At 34.6% G+C, this 16,789-nt stretch overlaps 1 protein-coding gene across 1 annotated transcript in view; it reads left to right on the top strand.

Moving 5' to 3' along the window:
- The first annotated feature begins 4,179 nt into the window (after window positions 1–4,179).
- Window positions 4,180–16,789, top strand: part of LOC130218906 (microtubule-associated protein 4) — a 123,693-nt gene continuing 111,083 nt past the window's right edge. The window contains exons 1-3 of the mRNA XM_056451225.1: window positions 4,180–4,207; window positions 4,884–5,060; window positions 6,544–6,600. Of these exons, the coding sequence (XP_056307200.1) occupies window positions 4,180–4,207; window positions 4,884–5,060; window positions 6,544–6,600 (262 nt within the window). The remainder of the gene's footprint in view (window positions 4,208–4,883; window positions 5,061–6,543; window positions 6,601–16,789) is intronic.

Consider the following 16,789-nt stretch of genomic DNA (forward strand, 5'->3'; position numbering starts at 1 on the left):
TTTACATTTATTTTATTTTGGTATTTTTTTGTTAGAATTTTTTATTTTGATTAATTATAATATTATAATATTATATTATAAATAAATATTATAAATAAATAATAATATTTATCAATTTCAGTTATAAATTCAGAATTGCATTCAAATATTATTTAATAATTTTATTTAGTATATTATTAATATGATTATTTGTATATTTATTTTATTTTTATAATTAGTTTTTATTCATTTTTTATTTTAATTAATTTATTATTATTATTATTATTATTATTTATCAATTCAATTATTAATTTCTTAAATGTATTTAATTGTTATTTAATATTTAGTTGTTTATTTCCAATTGAATATGTTATAGTTTTTTGTTTGTTTCATTTACATTTGAATATTTTGTAGTTACTTTAAAAAAAAAAATAATTTTACCTTTATTTTTTTAATTAAATAATCGTTGTTGTTGTTGTTCTTCTTCTTCTTCTTCTTCTTCTTCTTCTTCTTCTTCTTCTTCTTCTTCTTCTTCTTCTTCTTCTTATTATTATTATTATTATTATTAACTCATTTCAATTCTAAATTCAGAAATGCATTTATTATTATTTTATTGCTGTTTGTTTAGCATATGTTGTTTTTATTATTAATATGATTATTTGTTTTTTTATATTTATTTTATATTTACAATTTGTTTATTTATTTATTTTATATTTTAATTAATTCATTATTATTATTATTATCAATCAATTTAATCATTACTTTTATGAATGTATTTAGTTGATATGTAATATTTAGTTGTTATCAATAATATGATTATTTGTTTATTTTTATATTTATTTAATATTTAGGCTTTTTAATTTGTAATTTTTATGTTTATTATTATTGATGCCATTTCATTTTTATCAGTTTTTTTCTATTTCATTTATCTTTAGTTTATATTTATGTCATTTATATGTAGTAATAAATTTAATAAATTTAAAATAAAAAAATAAATTAAATATTTAAAAAAATATATGAAGTAAATTAAGTAATATTTATATTTTTCAAATAAATCAACAAAATAAAATTTTATATATATATATATATATAAAAGAGAAATGTCAGCAGGCTCAGTACACCATAAGCAGGTTTAAGTTCCCTCTTAATGAAAGTGAACTGGCGTTTATGCAGCATGACAGAACAGCGATGTGACCTTTAGGAAGTACATTGCTGATCATTTACCGTGGTAATAATCAGAATGAGTGCAGCGTGACCTTAAACTTTATTTATATTGACCAGTGGAGAGAATGTGTGTATGATGATGTCACTGATGATATCATGTCTACACACACACACACACACACATACACACACACACACACACACACACACACACACACACACACACACACACGATGAGCTCATGGCATTCTTCAGTCGCACTGCATGCTTGAGTACACAGAGCGGACGTTCAGCAACTGCCATTCTAGAGGCTCAACACACAAACACTTCCTGTCTGAAAGTCTCTCTTCCTGAAACGTTTGTCCTGCTCTCTGCGCTTCCTCACCAATAGGGGGCGCCACACACTAAAGAGAACCAGATTCAGGATTATTTTGTATGAGTCTAAAAGAACTTAGTCTTGGATATACAGTAAGCGCTGGCGCATACATTAGCTCATTAGCTAGTGCTGCGTTGTTGACTACTTGGATTGTTTTCATTTTATTTTATGCTATTTTGTTTATTTATTTAATTTTATTTAGATATTATTACTCATATTATTGATGTTTATATTGTATTTTATTTCTTTTATTTTGATCATTGTAGTTTTTCATCTGTGTTTTTATTATTTGTTTTAATATTTTAGTATTTTTTAATGTTTTTTTGTATATTTTAATACTTTATTATTATACCGTTTTGTTGACTTATTATAAGTTTTGTCAGATTTTTTACTGTTGTTATTATTCTATTTAGTTTTTTTAATTTGACATATATTTATAATATAATTAATTCTATTAAAGAGAGTGAGTGTGTGTGAGGGAGAGTGTGCGTGTGTGTGTCTGTGCGTTTGTGAGACAGAGAGTGTGTGTGTCTCCAAGCTGTAATCCTGCTGTTCCAGCACTGCCGCATCTTTAATCTCTGTGATTTGGGAAAATACAGATTCAGAGTCTTGAGATTAAACAACAGGAAAAGCCTCATGATGATCATAAACAGGAGACACACACACACAGACATGCTTTGAAGAAGAAAAACACACAGTTAAAGGGAAAGTTCACCCACAAATCTACTTGATCTCCTTCATTTTCTCTCCTTCCTGTGCTTTCAACTCCTCTCAGACGCCTACATTTTCACTTTGTGATGTTTTTTTTGTGGAACTTTTAAAATTCCCAGAAATTTGCGGCTGATTTTGCGATTTAAATTTATAAACAGGTTTATCATTAACTTTTTTGACCACCAGCCACTGTGGCTAGTAGTTTTTCAATGTTATAGCCACTCGCCATTTTCACTAGCCATAATTTTTTGATTGGGAAAATATATTTGCTTAAATTTGACGTTGGCATGGTAAAATTACTTGATTTAAAGGGCACCTATGGTAAAAAATCTACTTTTCAAGCTGTTTGGACAGACATATGTGCATGTATGGTGTATAGAGCGTCATATTGGGGTGATATAAGCACACCCAGTGCTTTTTTTCAATTTAACAACATAAAAACGGTGGACCAATTGGAGCGGTTTTCAAATCGACCACTACTTTACGTAGGAGAGCGGTCCCCCCGCCCACCAATATTGATTGACAGGCGCGTCATCGTATCCTCAGTTTGTTGATTCACGTCCGCCATTTTCAGCGTGAGTCGAAGCGATATCACTAAAGGAACACGCTAGCTCTATTTTCAGATGTAAGGCTCATTGGGCTCAACACAAGATCAATATTCTCCACATTATCGCTCTAATCAGAATTATTGGTTGTATCTTTAGGTAGGTTTGCAAACATGTGTACTTCTCATTGAGTCTACCTTATACTTCAGCCGTTTGCATTTCTCGCGATCCCAGAAGCTCCCTGTGATCTTAACTAGCATGCGTTTTAGAATTCTAAACATCGGTTTCTATCAGGATACACTCAAGTCGTCGGCTGGGCACCGCGGACCGCTGCAGAAACCTGTTTAGAATTCAAAAATGTGTGGCGCGACGTTTCGGGACACTTCATGTTTCTGCCGCGCCACAGAGAGTGTCTGGTGTGCCGTGTCGCGGCTTCGAGCGGCGCATCCGGTGCCTCAGTCAAAGTTAATTCAGTGTGCGTGGTTATTAGTTTCTGTGTACAAGCTCGGCACTTGAAACTAGCACACAGTTGGCTGTAAAACTGTACAAAGACACAAATGATTTTGTACTCTCTGCTTGGTCTGTGTCCGAGTCGTACATGTACGACTGAATGCTAAACCTCTCAGTCTGCCTGTCTGTGTTGCAAACACAGAGCGGGTGAGCTCATGGCCCCGCCCCCTTGTTACGTTGGCGGGAAGCCGAAACTAATTTACATATGAAGCAACACACCCCTAAATCAGCGAGCTGTGGACACGCCCCCAACATGACACTTTTTAACACATTATAATGAAACAATCTGAACAGTGTTTTAAACTGAACCTAAACTGGCACACTCAGAACAACCAGAATATTAATATTAAATCATAAAAAAGAGGTCAACTATGTGCCCTTTAAATGATGTGTTATATCCACATGCCTCCTTAACTTTTTAGTTTTTATTTCACATCACGTTTTAGGCTTCAACACTAAGGATTTACCATTTTTTCTGTGGCCACACCTAATTATTTATTAACAATACCATTCATTCATTTTCTTTTCGACTTAGTCCCTTTTATTAATCCAGGGTCACCACAGTGGAATGAACCGCCAGCAGGTTTTAAGCAGCGGATGCCCTTCCAGCTGCAACCCATCTCTGGGAAACATCCACACACACTCATTCACACTCATACACTACGGACAATTTAGCCTACCCAATTCACCTGTACCGCATGTGTTTGGACTGTGGGGGAAACCGGAGCACCCGGAGGAAACCCACGCCAACACTGGGAAGAACATGCAAACTCCACATAGAAACGCCAACTGAGCCGAGGCTCGAACCAGCTGGAATCTCCCACTTCAATCTGCATCTGCTTACTGCAGAGAGTGCAAAACAATCTCCCCGGCCCCCATGTAATGTAATGACCCATGACTGGTAATGATTGTGAGGGCGCAGGTGAGACGTCATTTGTTCGAGAGACACTCAAATACATCACATGCTCTGCGTATGCGACGTCTATAAGTCATGTTAAACAAATCATTGCAAACTGAAATAAACAATTTGATTACGTGGTTTGGAATTTGATGTTTTATAAGATTAAGTTTTTTGTGATTAATTTGCATTTAATTAAGAATTTTACAGAATCGCAAAAATTTTGTGGCTTTTTGTTAATTTTGCTTTAGATTCAGCGATCACAGAATCGCGAAAAACTAGGGGGTCTGTATTACTTCTGTTGAACACAAAAGAAGATATTTTGAAGAATGCTGGAAACCTGTAACCATTGATTTCCATGGAATTTGATTTCCTACTATGGATGTCAATGGTTACACGTTTCTAACATTCTTCGAAATATCTTCTTTTGTGTTCAACAGAACAAATAAACTCAAACTGGTTTACAATAAGTGAAGTGTGTGTAAACAGTAGCATAATTTTCATTTTTGGGTGAACTATCCCTTTATTACACATTATAGGCTGCTTTTACCCTGTAAATACTTTAGTTGTGTGCTCATTTTGATCAAAAACATGCCTCTGTTGAAATTGTCCTGCACTTGATATCAAAGTGTCATCATAATCATCTGCATGACTATAAAATAATACAGACTGTTTTCCTTTGTGGTGTGTGTTTGAGCAGGAGTGATGGCAGATCTGAGCTTGACTGACGCTCTGAACGATACACCTCAGCCGGATGTGGAGGATGTTGTGGAGAGGGATTTTGTGGCCACGTTGGAGGCTGAAGCTTTCGATGATCAGGTCGGAGAAACGGTTGACAAGACGGACTTTATCCCACTGCTGGACAATGACGGGAAGGGTGAGTCTGATCTGTTGACATGAACAGGTTTAGCAGTGAGCATATCAGGCGTGCATCAACTTCAGCTGTATTGCATGATGAAGCACCATTAGATTTATCCACCATTAGACTTTTGTATTGTAGTTATTCATTTATTATAAACTGCATTGTGTTTGTTTGGTTGATTTATTGCATTGCACATATTTAATTTTGTTTATTTGTATTTATTAAATGATATTTTAGTTTTTGTTGACGGTTTTATTTTATATTGCACACCATTTGGTTTATTTTTTATTTCATTGCACTATTTTCTTTTCATTTGATTGCTTTAGTTTGCTTTCAATTTCTATCTGATTTATTTAGTTGTATTTTAGTTTATGTTGTATTGCAATTTATGTTTTATATATGCGTTGCACATTTTTATTTTATGTTTGTTTGTATTTTATTTCATTAAATTGTATTTTAGTTTTTGTTGAAAATATTCTATATTAATATTAGTATTTTATTTTATATTGAATACCCTTTAATTTTATGGCGTTATTTTCTTTTCATTTGATTGCTTTATTTAGCTTTGATTTAATTAGGTTGTATTTTAGATATTTTAATCCTGCTTTGCGCTTTATGTTTTTTTTATTTTATTGCATTGCTCATTTTTATTTTATTTGTATTTTATTTAATTAAATTACATTTCAGTTTGTTATTGACAATTTTATTTCATATTGCACACAATTTGGTTTTATTTTATTTCATTGCATTATTGTCTTTTCATTTGATTGCTTTATTTTGGCTTCAGTTGTTGTATTAAACTGTATGCTGGTTTTTATGGTTTTTATTTAATTGCTTTTATTTATTGCTTTGTTTTAATTTGTCTTTTATTTTATTAAATTGCATTTTAGTTTTTATTGGTTTTATTTTATATTTATTTACATTTTGTTTTTATTTTATTGCATTTCTATTTCTTTATATAGCTTTTTTATATCGCGTTAAGTTTTTATCTCATCTCATTTCATAAAATTTTAGTTTTTTATTATTATTATTTTATAATGCACCGCAAAATATGGTCTTATTTCAATATGTTTTATATTTAATAGATTGTTTATACTTATTTGCATTTTATTAGCCTTATATATATATATTAAAGTATAAGATGTTCAGGATCTTATTCTTTCTTTATTTTTTGTCATGTCACCATAGATAAATGTCACTAGGCATGTCAACCCATTTTATTTTTTTAATGTTTGCAGACTTGTTCTGTTTGCAAACCGGCCTCTCCTCTTTCAGTATTCTTTGATGTTCAGCATACATCGCTGTGTAAAGTCAAGTCATCCTCTGCTTTTCTCTGATCTGTGAGAATCTTTTGTTGGCGTCTGATTGACTTTCAGGAGATTGTTTGCATTGAGCAAACTTTGTTATTGTCTGGAATCTCCTGTTGCCTTTTGAGGATTTTACCATTCAGATGGCATGTAATTGTTGAGTCTGCATGTGTGTGTGTGTGTGTGAACAGATCCAGGTACAGTAGTGGAGAAAGGACAGCAGGAAGCTCAAAGAGTTCATAAATCTGGTAAGAGAGGCCTCAGATTTTCTCGTCACCTCAGTTTAGTTTGGGGGGCCGCTCCATTATTTGGTCTGTACTTTAGTTTTGCTTGTTTTCTGTCATGCTCATTTTCTGTTCAGATCATTCGTTTTGTCTGAGGGAGAAGTGGCTCGTCTCAGTGGGTTTAGAAGAGATTTTAGTATAGTTTAAATGCATGTTGCAAGTGAACAACATCTTTCTTTTACCTTTTTTGAGCATCTTTTGTCTGTGGGATTTTATTTTCAGCATTTCCTGTTTGCATGAGGTGTATTTGTTGACATCAGTTTGTCAAACAGGTCCTTATGTTGTTCATCATTTGGTAGTCAAATTAAAATAAGCAAACTTCATAATGCTAAAATTGGCTCTTTCAGCAGTTCAGACAGTAAATGATCCTCTGGTTTATGACGCACCAATGGCTGTATGTTTTTAAAAATTCTACTTTGTAAAATAGCATTTATTTTGGTCACACTTTAACAGGTTCTGTTAGGCAATGCATTTATTAATATTAACAAGCCGTGTGCTCAAAAATAGACGACAACGATGGCTCCAAAATGTTTAATAAAGTATTACATGCCCTCGTGAGACTGTAGTAAAATTTTATTGTATGTATTATTACAACTCTGTTATTAAATGTTCCAGCATACTGTAGTATTGCCTGTAATGAACTGAAAATGTTGTAGTATACTTGTAGTTGTTACTACAGTGAACTGTGGTGTGTTGTAGTATAATATACCCTAGGGCTGGACGATATGGCAAAAATTTATATCACGATATATTTCTTAATTTTGCTCTACGATATAATTCCGATATCGATATGGACAATATTAAAAAAACTGGCAAGACTGGACACAATGGATGTCTGTACCCACAAATGACTGCAAACTGAATTTGCAAAGTCTATAATAACATCCAGGATCTTATAACTTTATTTATAACTTTAAATAAAAACAGTACAAAAAGTTAATGTTTACTTTTTATTTGTATTTAGCCTTTACAAACAAGAAATGTGAAATAAACAAATAAATTAAATAAATAAAACTCTCAGACTCTGCTTATATATATATATATATATATATATATATATATATATATTGTGGAATAATTCCAAAATGGATGTCTAATAATTATAGAATATTAATGATGATGCAAATGACAATAATAGTAATAGTAATAGCTTTGAATGTGCTTGAATGTACTTTATGAAAAATAAACTTATGGTTTTTATCAAACAAAAATGAAGCATTGCAGTAAGAGATATTTATTGTGCACTATTTTTCATATGCATGTCAATTTAATAAATAATATTTCTGCTACAAAGCAAACAAAAGACTATAATAAGTCATTCAATTCAATGCTGAAAGCTGCAAAACAGTCATCAGATTTAGGCACCTTCTCTGAAAACAGAAAGCTTTGGGCGATTCAGCACGCTTTTAGAAAAAATCAAAACAGGTCGCACTACAACCATTATATGCAGTCGCACAAATGCTCCCAAATACATTATGAGGTCGCATAGATTACATTTCGGACGCATATGCGAGCCCTGTATATATATATATGCAAATTTATATCGAAATACCGGAAATGGGTTTAAAACTCATGTCACAGTTATTGGAAAAAAAAATCTACCGAGATATATATTGATATCGAATTATTGTTCAGCCCTAATATACCCTATAGTTGTAGAAAACTACACTGTATATAAATTATATAGTTTTTAAATAACCATAGCAAATGTTGAATCGTCACAACAGATTAATTCAAGTACTTAGCTCTAGTATGGTTTAAAAACACTACAGTGATTACTATAAATTACTATAGTATTTTTGTTTTGTTCCTACTATGGATGTCAGTGGCATATTTATTTATGTAAATAGAGCTAATGACTGTTTATATATAGCCAATTTTTAATGGAGGACTTCTTAGCCTGTTTAGTTTTCCTCATCATCTCTTGTCATCTATCCAGTAGTGTGTGTTTCTTGGCCTTGACGTTGTCTGCATGTTGTTGTTGTTTTATTTTCAGTTTCAGCCTGTTGGCTCTTTTTGCTCTTGTAGTATTTGTCTAAATCTCTACTATTTCCACACACTCAGTAGTTTCTGCTTTGGTCCCATGAGAGCAAAACGCTGCAGTCTGACTGACACTGCATGCAGATATAAGTGTCAGTAAACTTCATTTGGAGTCGCTGCAGCTCACATAATAGCAGGGTAACTGTTATTACTAGTAGTGTAATGGATCACGGTCGATGCATGATTCATATGAATCACAACCCACGGTTCAGAACACACGTGACCCATGAATTATTACATTTTTTACGTGTAGATTAATTCTAAATTTGTAAAGATCACAGAGAGATCGCCTCTCGCTCATTCAAATCACATGTATGAAAGCATTTAGGCTTTCCTGTAGAATATAATGATGATGGAAGAAGTTGTGGTGGGTTATTCAGGATGTGGTGGGTATTATTAAAAGTGTTTTCTGCCACTGCTAGTTTAACCTGCATTAATGCATTCAATGTAAGCTGCACGATTAATCAGTGAAAGATCAGGATCTCAACACCCACGCAACAAATTATACATGATGGTGATTTGCTTTATTAATGTTTATTAATCCTTCAAGTTGCTGCGTTCAAATCTGTGTTTGAAAAACGAGGAGATCAAGAAAAAGATTTAGTCTTTTGGGTTAGTTATAAAGTTATAAACAGTTAAATAACACAGAAGTTCTAGGAGAACAGTTTATAGTTTAGATCAGGGGTCACCAAACTTGTTCCTGGAGGGCCGGTGTCCTGCAGATTTTAGCTCCAACTCTAATCAAACACACCTGAACAAGCCAATCAAGGTCTTACTAGGTATACTTGAAACATCCAGGCAGGTGTTTTGAGGCAAGTTGGAGCTAAACCCTGGAGGGACACAGGCCCTCCAGGACCGAGATTGGTGACCCCTGGTTTAGATCAAACCACTGATGTGTACGGCAAAGATTAAAATCATTTAACTTGATGCTCAAAATGAAAGTTGCAGGCAGCAATTACATTATTTAACCAATAGGTGGCCAGCCTGCAAAAATATGCCACTGAATAATTCTTCAGAAATGATCATCTAGAAATGAAGCATGAAGATTTATGAGTGAACAACTGAATCATTTATTGAAAATGAGACTAAAAATAACTAGGGGTTGTACAGAGGGCTTGACGTTAACCTTTTTGATCACCAGCCACTGTGGCTTGTAATTTTCCAACGTTATAAGCCGCTCTGTATTTTCACTAGCCACAATTTTGTTGTTTGGAAAATATATTTTATGTGCGTAAATCTGACTTTGGCATCCTAAAATCACTTGATTAAAATGATGTGTTTTGTGCCTCCTCAGTATGGATCAGCAAATGTGTTAAGGTTTCATAGTGTCGCATTGCTATTTGTTTTATGACATGACTTTTCAGGGCTCAACACTAACGTAGACTAACCATGTTCCTTATACTTTCCGCTATTCAGCGCAATCAAATGACCTCTCCTCCTTCATTGAAAGCCAGATAAGCATGTTGTGTGTTCATTCTCTGGGGGAATACCTACAGCACAATCCAAATCTTGATTGATGTCTTTTGGACCAGTAGTTTTTGAGGAAAGATGGGAAAAGTACCGCCTCCGCCTGTGTATGGAAGATGATAGGTATTAACGGTGTTCCATTCAGGATTAAAATAGTGTCCGTACAGGGGGCATAACTTTAATTCACTGGAAGAAATAGACATTGCTTTAAGTCTTATTAAAAACCAATGTCAGAATACACTATTATTGTGTTTAACTTGAAGTTAATGTTACATTTAATAACTTTTTAAGGAAAGTTTGAAATGATATAACTATACAATCATTTACTTTTTATATCATGTTTATTTTATTACAGCATGATGATTTAAAATATTAAAACATTAAATTCATGCAAATTAAAGGTAACTGGACTGAGCTTTGATGAATATAAACATCATCACTGCACAAAGATTATCCAAACAGCGTTTGCAGCCTGTCTCTCAGGCTCTCTCTGGCGGAGAGTTGCACCATGCGGTCATCACTCACAGCTGATGTTTAAATATCCCCATTTCAAAGCATTTATTCAACAAAAGATAATTTATTTAACAATTTGTGATAACATAATATTCATTTCATAAAGACTGTAATACTGTGTGATGCATAAATTAAATGCAAATGCATATTGTCGTTGCTTTAAATGTCTCCCTTCCCAAGTGCCCCTTTAGCTTGCCCACTGTCTATTTTCAAGCGCATTACACTGAAAAAAGTGTTGCATGCAAAACAGTTGCAAACAATTTATTTGTGTTGAATTTAAACAAACAAATTAAATTGAGCAATGTTCAACTTAATTTGTTTAAAATCAGCCCAAATAAATAGTTTACAACCACTTAACATAGTGGATTGAGAAAATCCAAGGAATCATCTTTGAATCATTTTTTTCAGCGTGGGTAGACGTAGCAAACTTATCGAATTTTCTCAATATGGAAACATATGGTAGGTGGGTCTATGTTTTGCTCGGGGGTGAAAGAGTGAGAAATAAAGATTACACAGATATATAGCTTGTCTACAATCCGTTAGTATTTATTGGCGTTAAAAGGTCGTCTGTAGGGAACATCGTTGTGTACGGAACATGGTTAGTCTACGTTAAGGATTTACCAATTTTCTCTCTAGCCACAACAAACTAATTATTTCCTTGCCACAAAGTTTAAATAATATGTAAAAATATAGAAATATATATAGATATACATTTTTATTTAACAAAAATGTTCTTAATAAAACAATTGAGATTTAAAAAATGATTCTGATGTCTAAAACACAGTAGTCTGTCCTGGCTGAAGGTCCCAGATCACCAGTTAACTCTATATATAAATGGCGAGTTAATCTTTTATTAAAGCAACGTTATTGTAAAGGACGATAATTAAACCATATTGATAAAAATAACTGTAAGCAAAAGAAAACATGTGGAAAACATTCCTGCGATTATGAAAGGATGATCACGTGCACACGGTTAACTTTAGGCATAATAATAATCTGTTCAAAGAATGGTTAAAGCGAAAGCGGCAACCGCTGCTGCTTACAAAGAATCTCGAGCTCTCGAAAGTTGCAGGACTGTGCACCGCTTTTTTCCAGTCTATTTCAAAGTGAACCGATCGCACCAGTTGCGTTTTCAAGCATGGTTGCTTCGCACAAGAAAACGAGACATGGGAGATTTTAAGTACTCGCGCACATCACATCAGCTGTGCGTGCGACACTAAAGCCCTCGTCAGTGAGTGAGGATCGCGTGTCTCGCCGTGCGCGTGATCATCCTCTCATTCAGTATTCACCTGCTTTATTTTGCTCATGGGAACAGATCTTTTTGTCAGACGTGCTGCTTCTCGACTCTAAGAGCACATTTGCACACATATTGACAAACAGTCATGAACTAAAATTATAATCTTTAGTGACGAGCCAGCACTGGCAATTTCAAATGACTTTCAACCAGCCAGAGTGGCTAGTGGGAGCAGCTGAAATCTACACGCATTTGTCGGGTTGGTTGGTGTTAATGTCAAGCCCTGGTTGTACAAATTATAGTTTAATAAAAAACCGAACTGTGGAATTTGTGAGCTGTTACACCAGCTATTACATTTCAGTCTCAAGAACATTTTAAATATCTAATAATTTACAATGAATTGTATGTTTATATAATGTTTGTTAGTGTGTGTCATATTTCAGGACACAATTAAAACCCAGATATCCAGTATGGATGCTCAGCTTGGGTTAAGGTTACTGTTGGGTTACTCAGATGTTTTACAATTGTTGGATGTGTTTCCGTGTCCGTCCTCAAGATGGCGCAGGTGTTCTGGAAGCATCTCCATGAATCTCCCACAGGAGAATGAATCCTGAATCTGGAAAGTTTCCTCTGCAGATTTTGCAGGATGAAAAAGTAGGACAGTGAATATATAGATGTGTGAGCTGCAGTCGACACGGCCGTCCAGGGAAAACTGCCTGCATTTATTCATTATTATAGTTTATTTGTGGATGCTGCATGATGCCTGCTGCATGAGACTAGAGCTGGATTGATTGATTGATTGATTGATCGATTGATCGATTGATCGATTGATTGATTTGATTAGCTATGTTTCCATCCAAAACTGAAATATTGCATCAAACATTTGCGAATTAATGTCCGTTTCCATCCAATGAGAAACAGAAGAGAACAAAATGGTCAGTTTCTAATAAACTGTCAGAAATATTTGTCAGAGAAGTGTAGTTTGATGCTATGACTTGTTATGAGTTATGATTTGTCACTGTGGTGTTTGTTCTCCTCTAATAAATGAGCTGCGCCTCAGAAGATGAAGACGAAACGCAATGAGCGCGGTGAATGCGGTGGCTTTTGGAGGTGTGAGACGGGAGTGCAGACAGATGCTCAAAACAGGTCTGGAGGGAATAATATTAAAAGAAGAATAATACTGAAGCACTGTGATGACCAGGGCCGGAGCAAGCTGAATGCAAACTCCATTAATGCAAACTCCCTGAAACACACATTTATATCTGTGAAATCATTTATCAATTACTAATACTGATGCACATGCTGTGGTTTATTCACTAAGGATGCATTTACACTGCAGATCTTGATGGTCAATTCAGATTTTTTTGACTGTATCCGATTTGTTTGCTGACCTGCTTACATCATCTTTTAAAAGTGACTCGTATCCGATCGTCTGCATTTACACAGCACACGTCAAAGGCTCAATGACCAGGAAAAAAAAGAGCGGGCGCTGACTGACAGCTGATAATTAAAGAGCGCTCTTTTCTCTATTCCTGTATGTAATCTGTTCGCAGCTTTTGACAAGCTGTTTTACTGTAGTTTATGACAGAAAGGTTCTCATTTGTCCATCTTCTTTAGATATATAGGCTTTTTAAAACCTTCAGGCATCTTAATGTCATGTCCATGGCGTGATTTATGCACGTGATGTATGCACTAGTTTTATATTAGTTTATATTGGTTTTGTAGCGGACATTACACTCTCTTGTTCTCGTTAACATGCTTAAATACCTGTGCTATATGACAATATAAAAGCTTGTTTTAGTCCTCGTGTATGAGATTTAAGGTTTGGGACTCTGCTGAAGTCTGTTCTGAAATGAAAGCATCAGACTTGACGTCATTCGCTATGGTTTTTAATGATGCGCGACTCGCATTGACAGGTGAAAATCCGATCTACATGCTTATACTGCAGACACGAGGGCACTGATCCGATTTATATCAGATCAATTTCCACATATGAACAGGGTCTGAATCTGATTTGAGTAAATGGGAATCCATGTGATTTGTTCCTGCCTACATGTACATGGGTCATATCCGATCTGTGCCACATGGGAGAACAACATCGGAATTGAGTCACTTCAACCATGCAGTGTAAATGCGGCCAAAATATCTTTTTATTGTAGTTTATGCACATATTTTCTCATCTGATAAAAATAAAATAAAAATCTCACTTGTTTTTATCATCCCATGATCTTTACAAACTAAATCACCTCACATTACTGATGCACATGCTGGAGTTTATTTACTAAATTTAGTTTATATAGTAATTCAAGTTTATCCTACTTGGTCATGCACATACAGCTGAAGTCAACATTATTCGCCCTCCAATAATTGTTTTGGATTGTCTACAGAACAGACCACTGTTATACAATGACTTGCCTAATTACTCGAACTTTAACCTAATTAACCTAGTTAAGCCTTTAAAGGTGCAGTAAGTTTTGACCATTTCAAATAAACATATTTGTACTTCAGTAAACATAAATAAACCATCTTAATTATCTCGGTGCTGAAAAAAGTGCGAGACGGTAGTCTGTATCTCGGATCGAGTGCTTTTATAAGATGACAAAAGCCCGCATCTCCAATCACCGAAAAAGGCTGGAAATCTTTAGCGATGGACACCGCCACTGCCTTTGTTATTTTTATGCGTGTCTCGGAACCAGTTGGGATTGTTGTATTTTGGAGGGCTTTATTACCTTCTCTGCTATCCTGCCTTCAGACAGTGATATTGCTGGGTGATGGCGCCGCAGATGTGCAGTCATGGTTATACATGTAAAACAATGCTTGCACACAGTCATTTTTTATACACTGTTTTTTCTGTCATTGGCTTTATACTCAACGGCAAAACCGAAATATCCTCACACTGCAGATTTGAAAGATGCCGGCGCTTCCTCGTACTGTCGCCTCACTTCGCCGCTCACCATGTTAAAGTGTGGAATGATGGTTAAGCGTCCCCTAACTTTAGGGCATAGTGATTGAATATTTACTCGCAGGAGGAGTTTCCTCATCTCAGCTCGTAGACTTTTAGGCACACACAAACAGTCAATTCGGGGAGATAAAATGCACATAAATAATTTGAACACAAAACCGAAATGCAATTCACAAGCGCGTATTAAACCGTGGATGTCATACCGAACAGTTTAATATTACATTGAGAATTGTGGCATCTCTACTGTAAACTGAGGTAGGTTGGTCTGCTTTGTCCATTCGTAGGCTCAAGCATTGGCATATCCTTGTCTAAAGATCTATACTGTGTTTAATCCTATCATATCTACAGAATTACATATGTAAAAAGCCTGTCCTTAACTATGGCCTTCGGTCACAGGATATTAATTTACGGTCTGTTCCAAAGGTGCAAACTGTGATGGCAAAAGGCTTTTAAATTTGCATGGAATAATCTATAAACTAAGTTGCAGTTTAAAGAGTTGATTTGACTATAAAGTGGAAAATGATTTAGAAATTGAACACAGGCTTGTAGATGTTTTGAGTAGTTTGTTTGTCAGTGTGTGATGTCAATGCCGACACTTCCGTTATGCAAATTTATTGTGCAATATTCCAAAATATGCATAAACATATGTGGATGGAAACCTAGCTAGCTCATGATTGCTTGATTGACAGGTGTGATTTACTAACCAGCGCTGTTGTTCTCTTTCTGTCTGCTGTCTTTCTGCCCTGCGCGGTGTCTGTTTGTCTCGCTTCAGACAACTAAGATCTTCTGCTCGTGGCTGCAATTTCCTCACAGCACCTTCTCTTCTCTTGCTATTCGCTGCTGACTCTTCTGGAAACACGTTCCTGACACCGTCTTCAAAAGAGGACTCGAGATGTGTGCAAAGCAAAAGTATTATTCTACATCTAGTGTGGAAGTTGAATCGTTTTTAATGCAATAATAACAGCATGTGGCACGGATAGGCAGGTGATTGTAGGGCCCCATGAAACTGATCTCATTTTATCAGCCCAATTTAAAGTTCCTTTGGTTGTTTTTTTTGTTCTGTGTTCAATTTTAATGGTTGAATTTAATTTTAGTCATAAGGAAAGTGTGCATAGTCATTTGAAGTTTGTTAAAGGTGTAACAAATCACAATTTTTTTCATATTTTTATTTTGTAGAAGGCATTTGTATGTATTTATAATTGCAGTTAGGCCTGTCCCAATATAAATTTTTTGTTATACGATATATATTGCACCAAATATATCACAATAAACTATTTGATTGTCATTTTAAGACCATTTTATGCCATTAATTATATAATGCCAGAATGACAATATAATATCATCACAGTGCAAGTACACTCCTCCAAATAACACATCATAGTTCAGTCTTCATTTAATTATAGCCATTTTATCAATTTAATAATCAGGCATTGGAGTCAGAATGTAAAAACACATATCCTAAATTAATAATAGGTAATACTAACAAAAATAGTGCAAGATAAAGAGTAGCAGAGGCTGTGATATCTGATACCAGATCTATTTTCAGCTGTCAGAGACTTACATGAGAATATACTATAGTCATTTAAAGTAAATACTAGTGTTTCATTAACCATCCTGACACTGACACCTTTAATAGACATAGAGATCATGTTGGATGAGCTCATCTTGGATGTAGTTTGTCACTAGGCATTCTAGGATTCTAGGCATTCTTTTTTTTAAATGTAGCACACCATGATGCCTTAGAAGGTTCACTATGTAGTCAGCTTACAAGGTTTTGAAACACATTTATGGTTGTCAGACATAGTTTGGTCCCTCTGTAATGCATTTAACTGTGTTGCACAATCAGCTGAAATGTTGGTTTTTATGTACGGACGATATATATTGCATCACCAAAAATGCTCATGTCTATGTGTTGTCCGTTAATCAGTGTATTGATT

Source organism: Danio aesculapii, chromosome 24 (genome assembly GCF_903798145.1).
Source record: "Danio aesculapii chromosome 24, fDanAes4.1, whole genome shotgun sequence".
In the NCBI taxonomy this organism is placed as follows: Eukaryota; Metazoa; Chordata; class Actinopteri; order Cypriniformes; family Danionidae; genus Danio; species Danio aesculapii.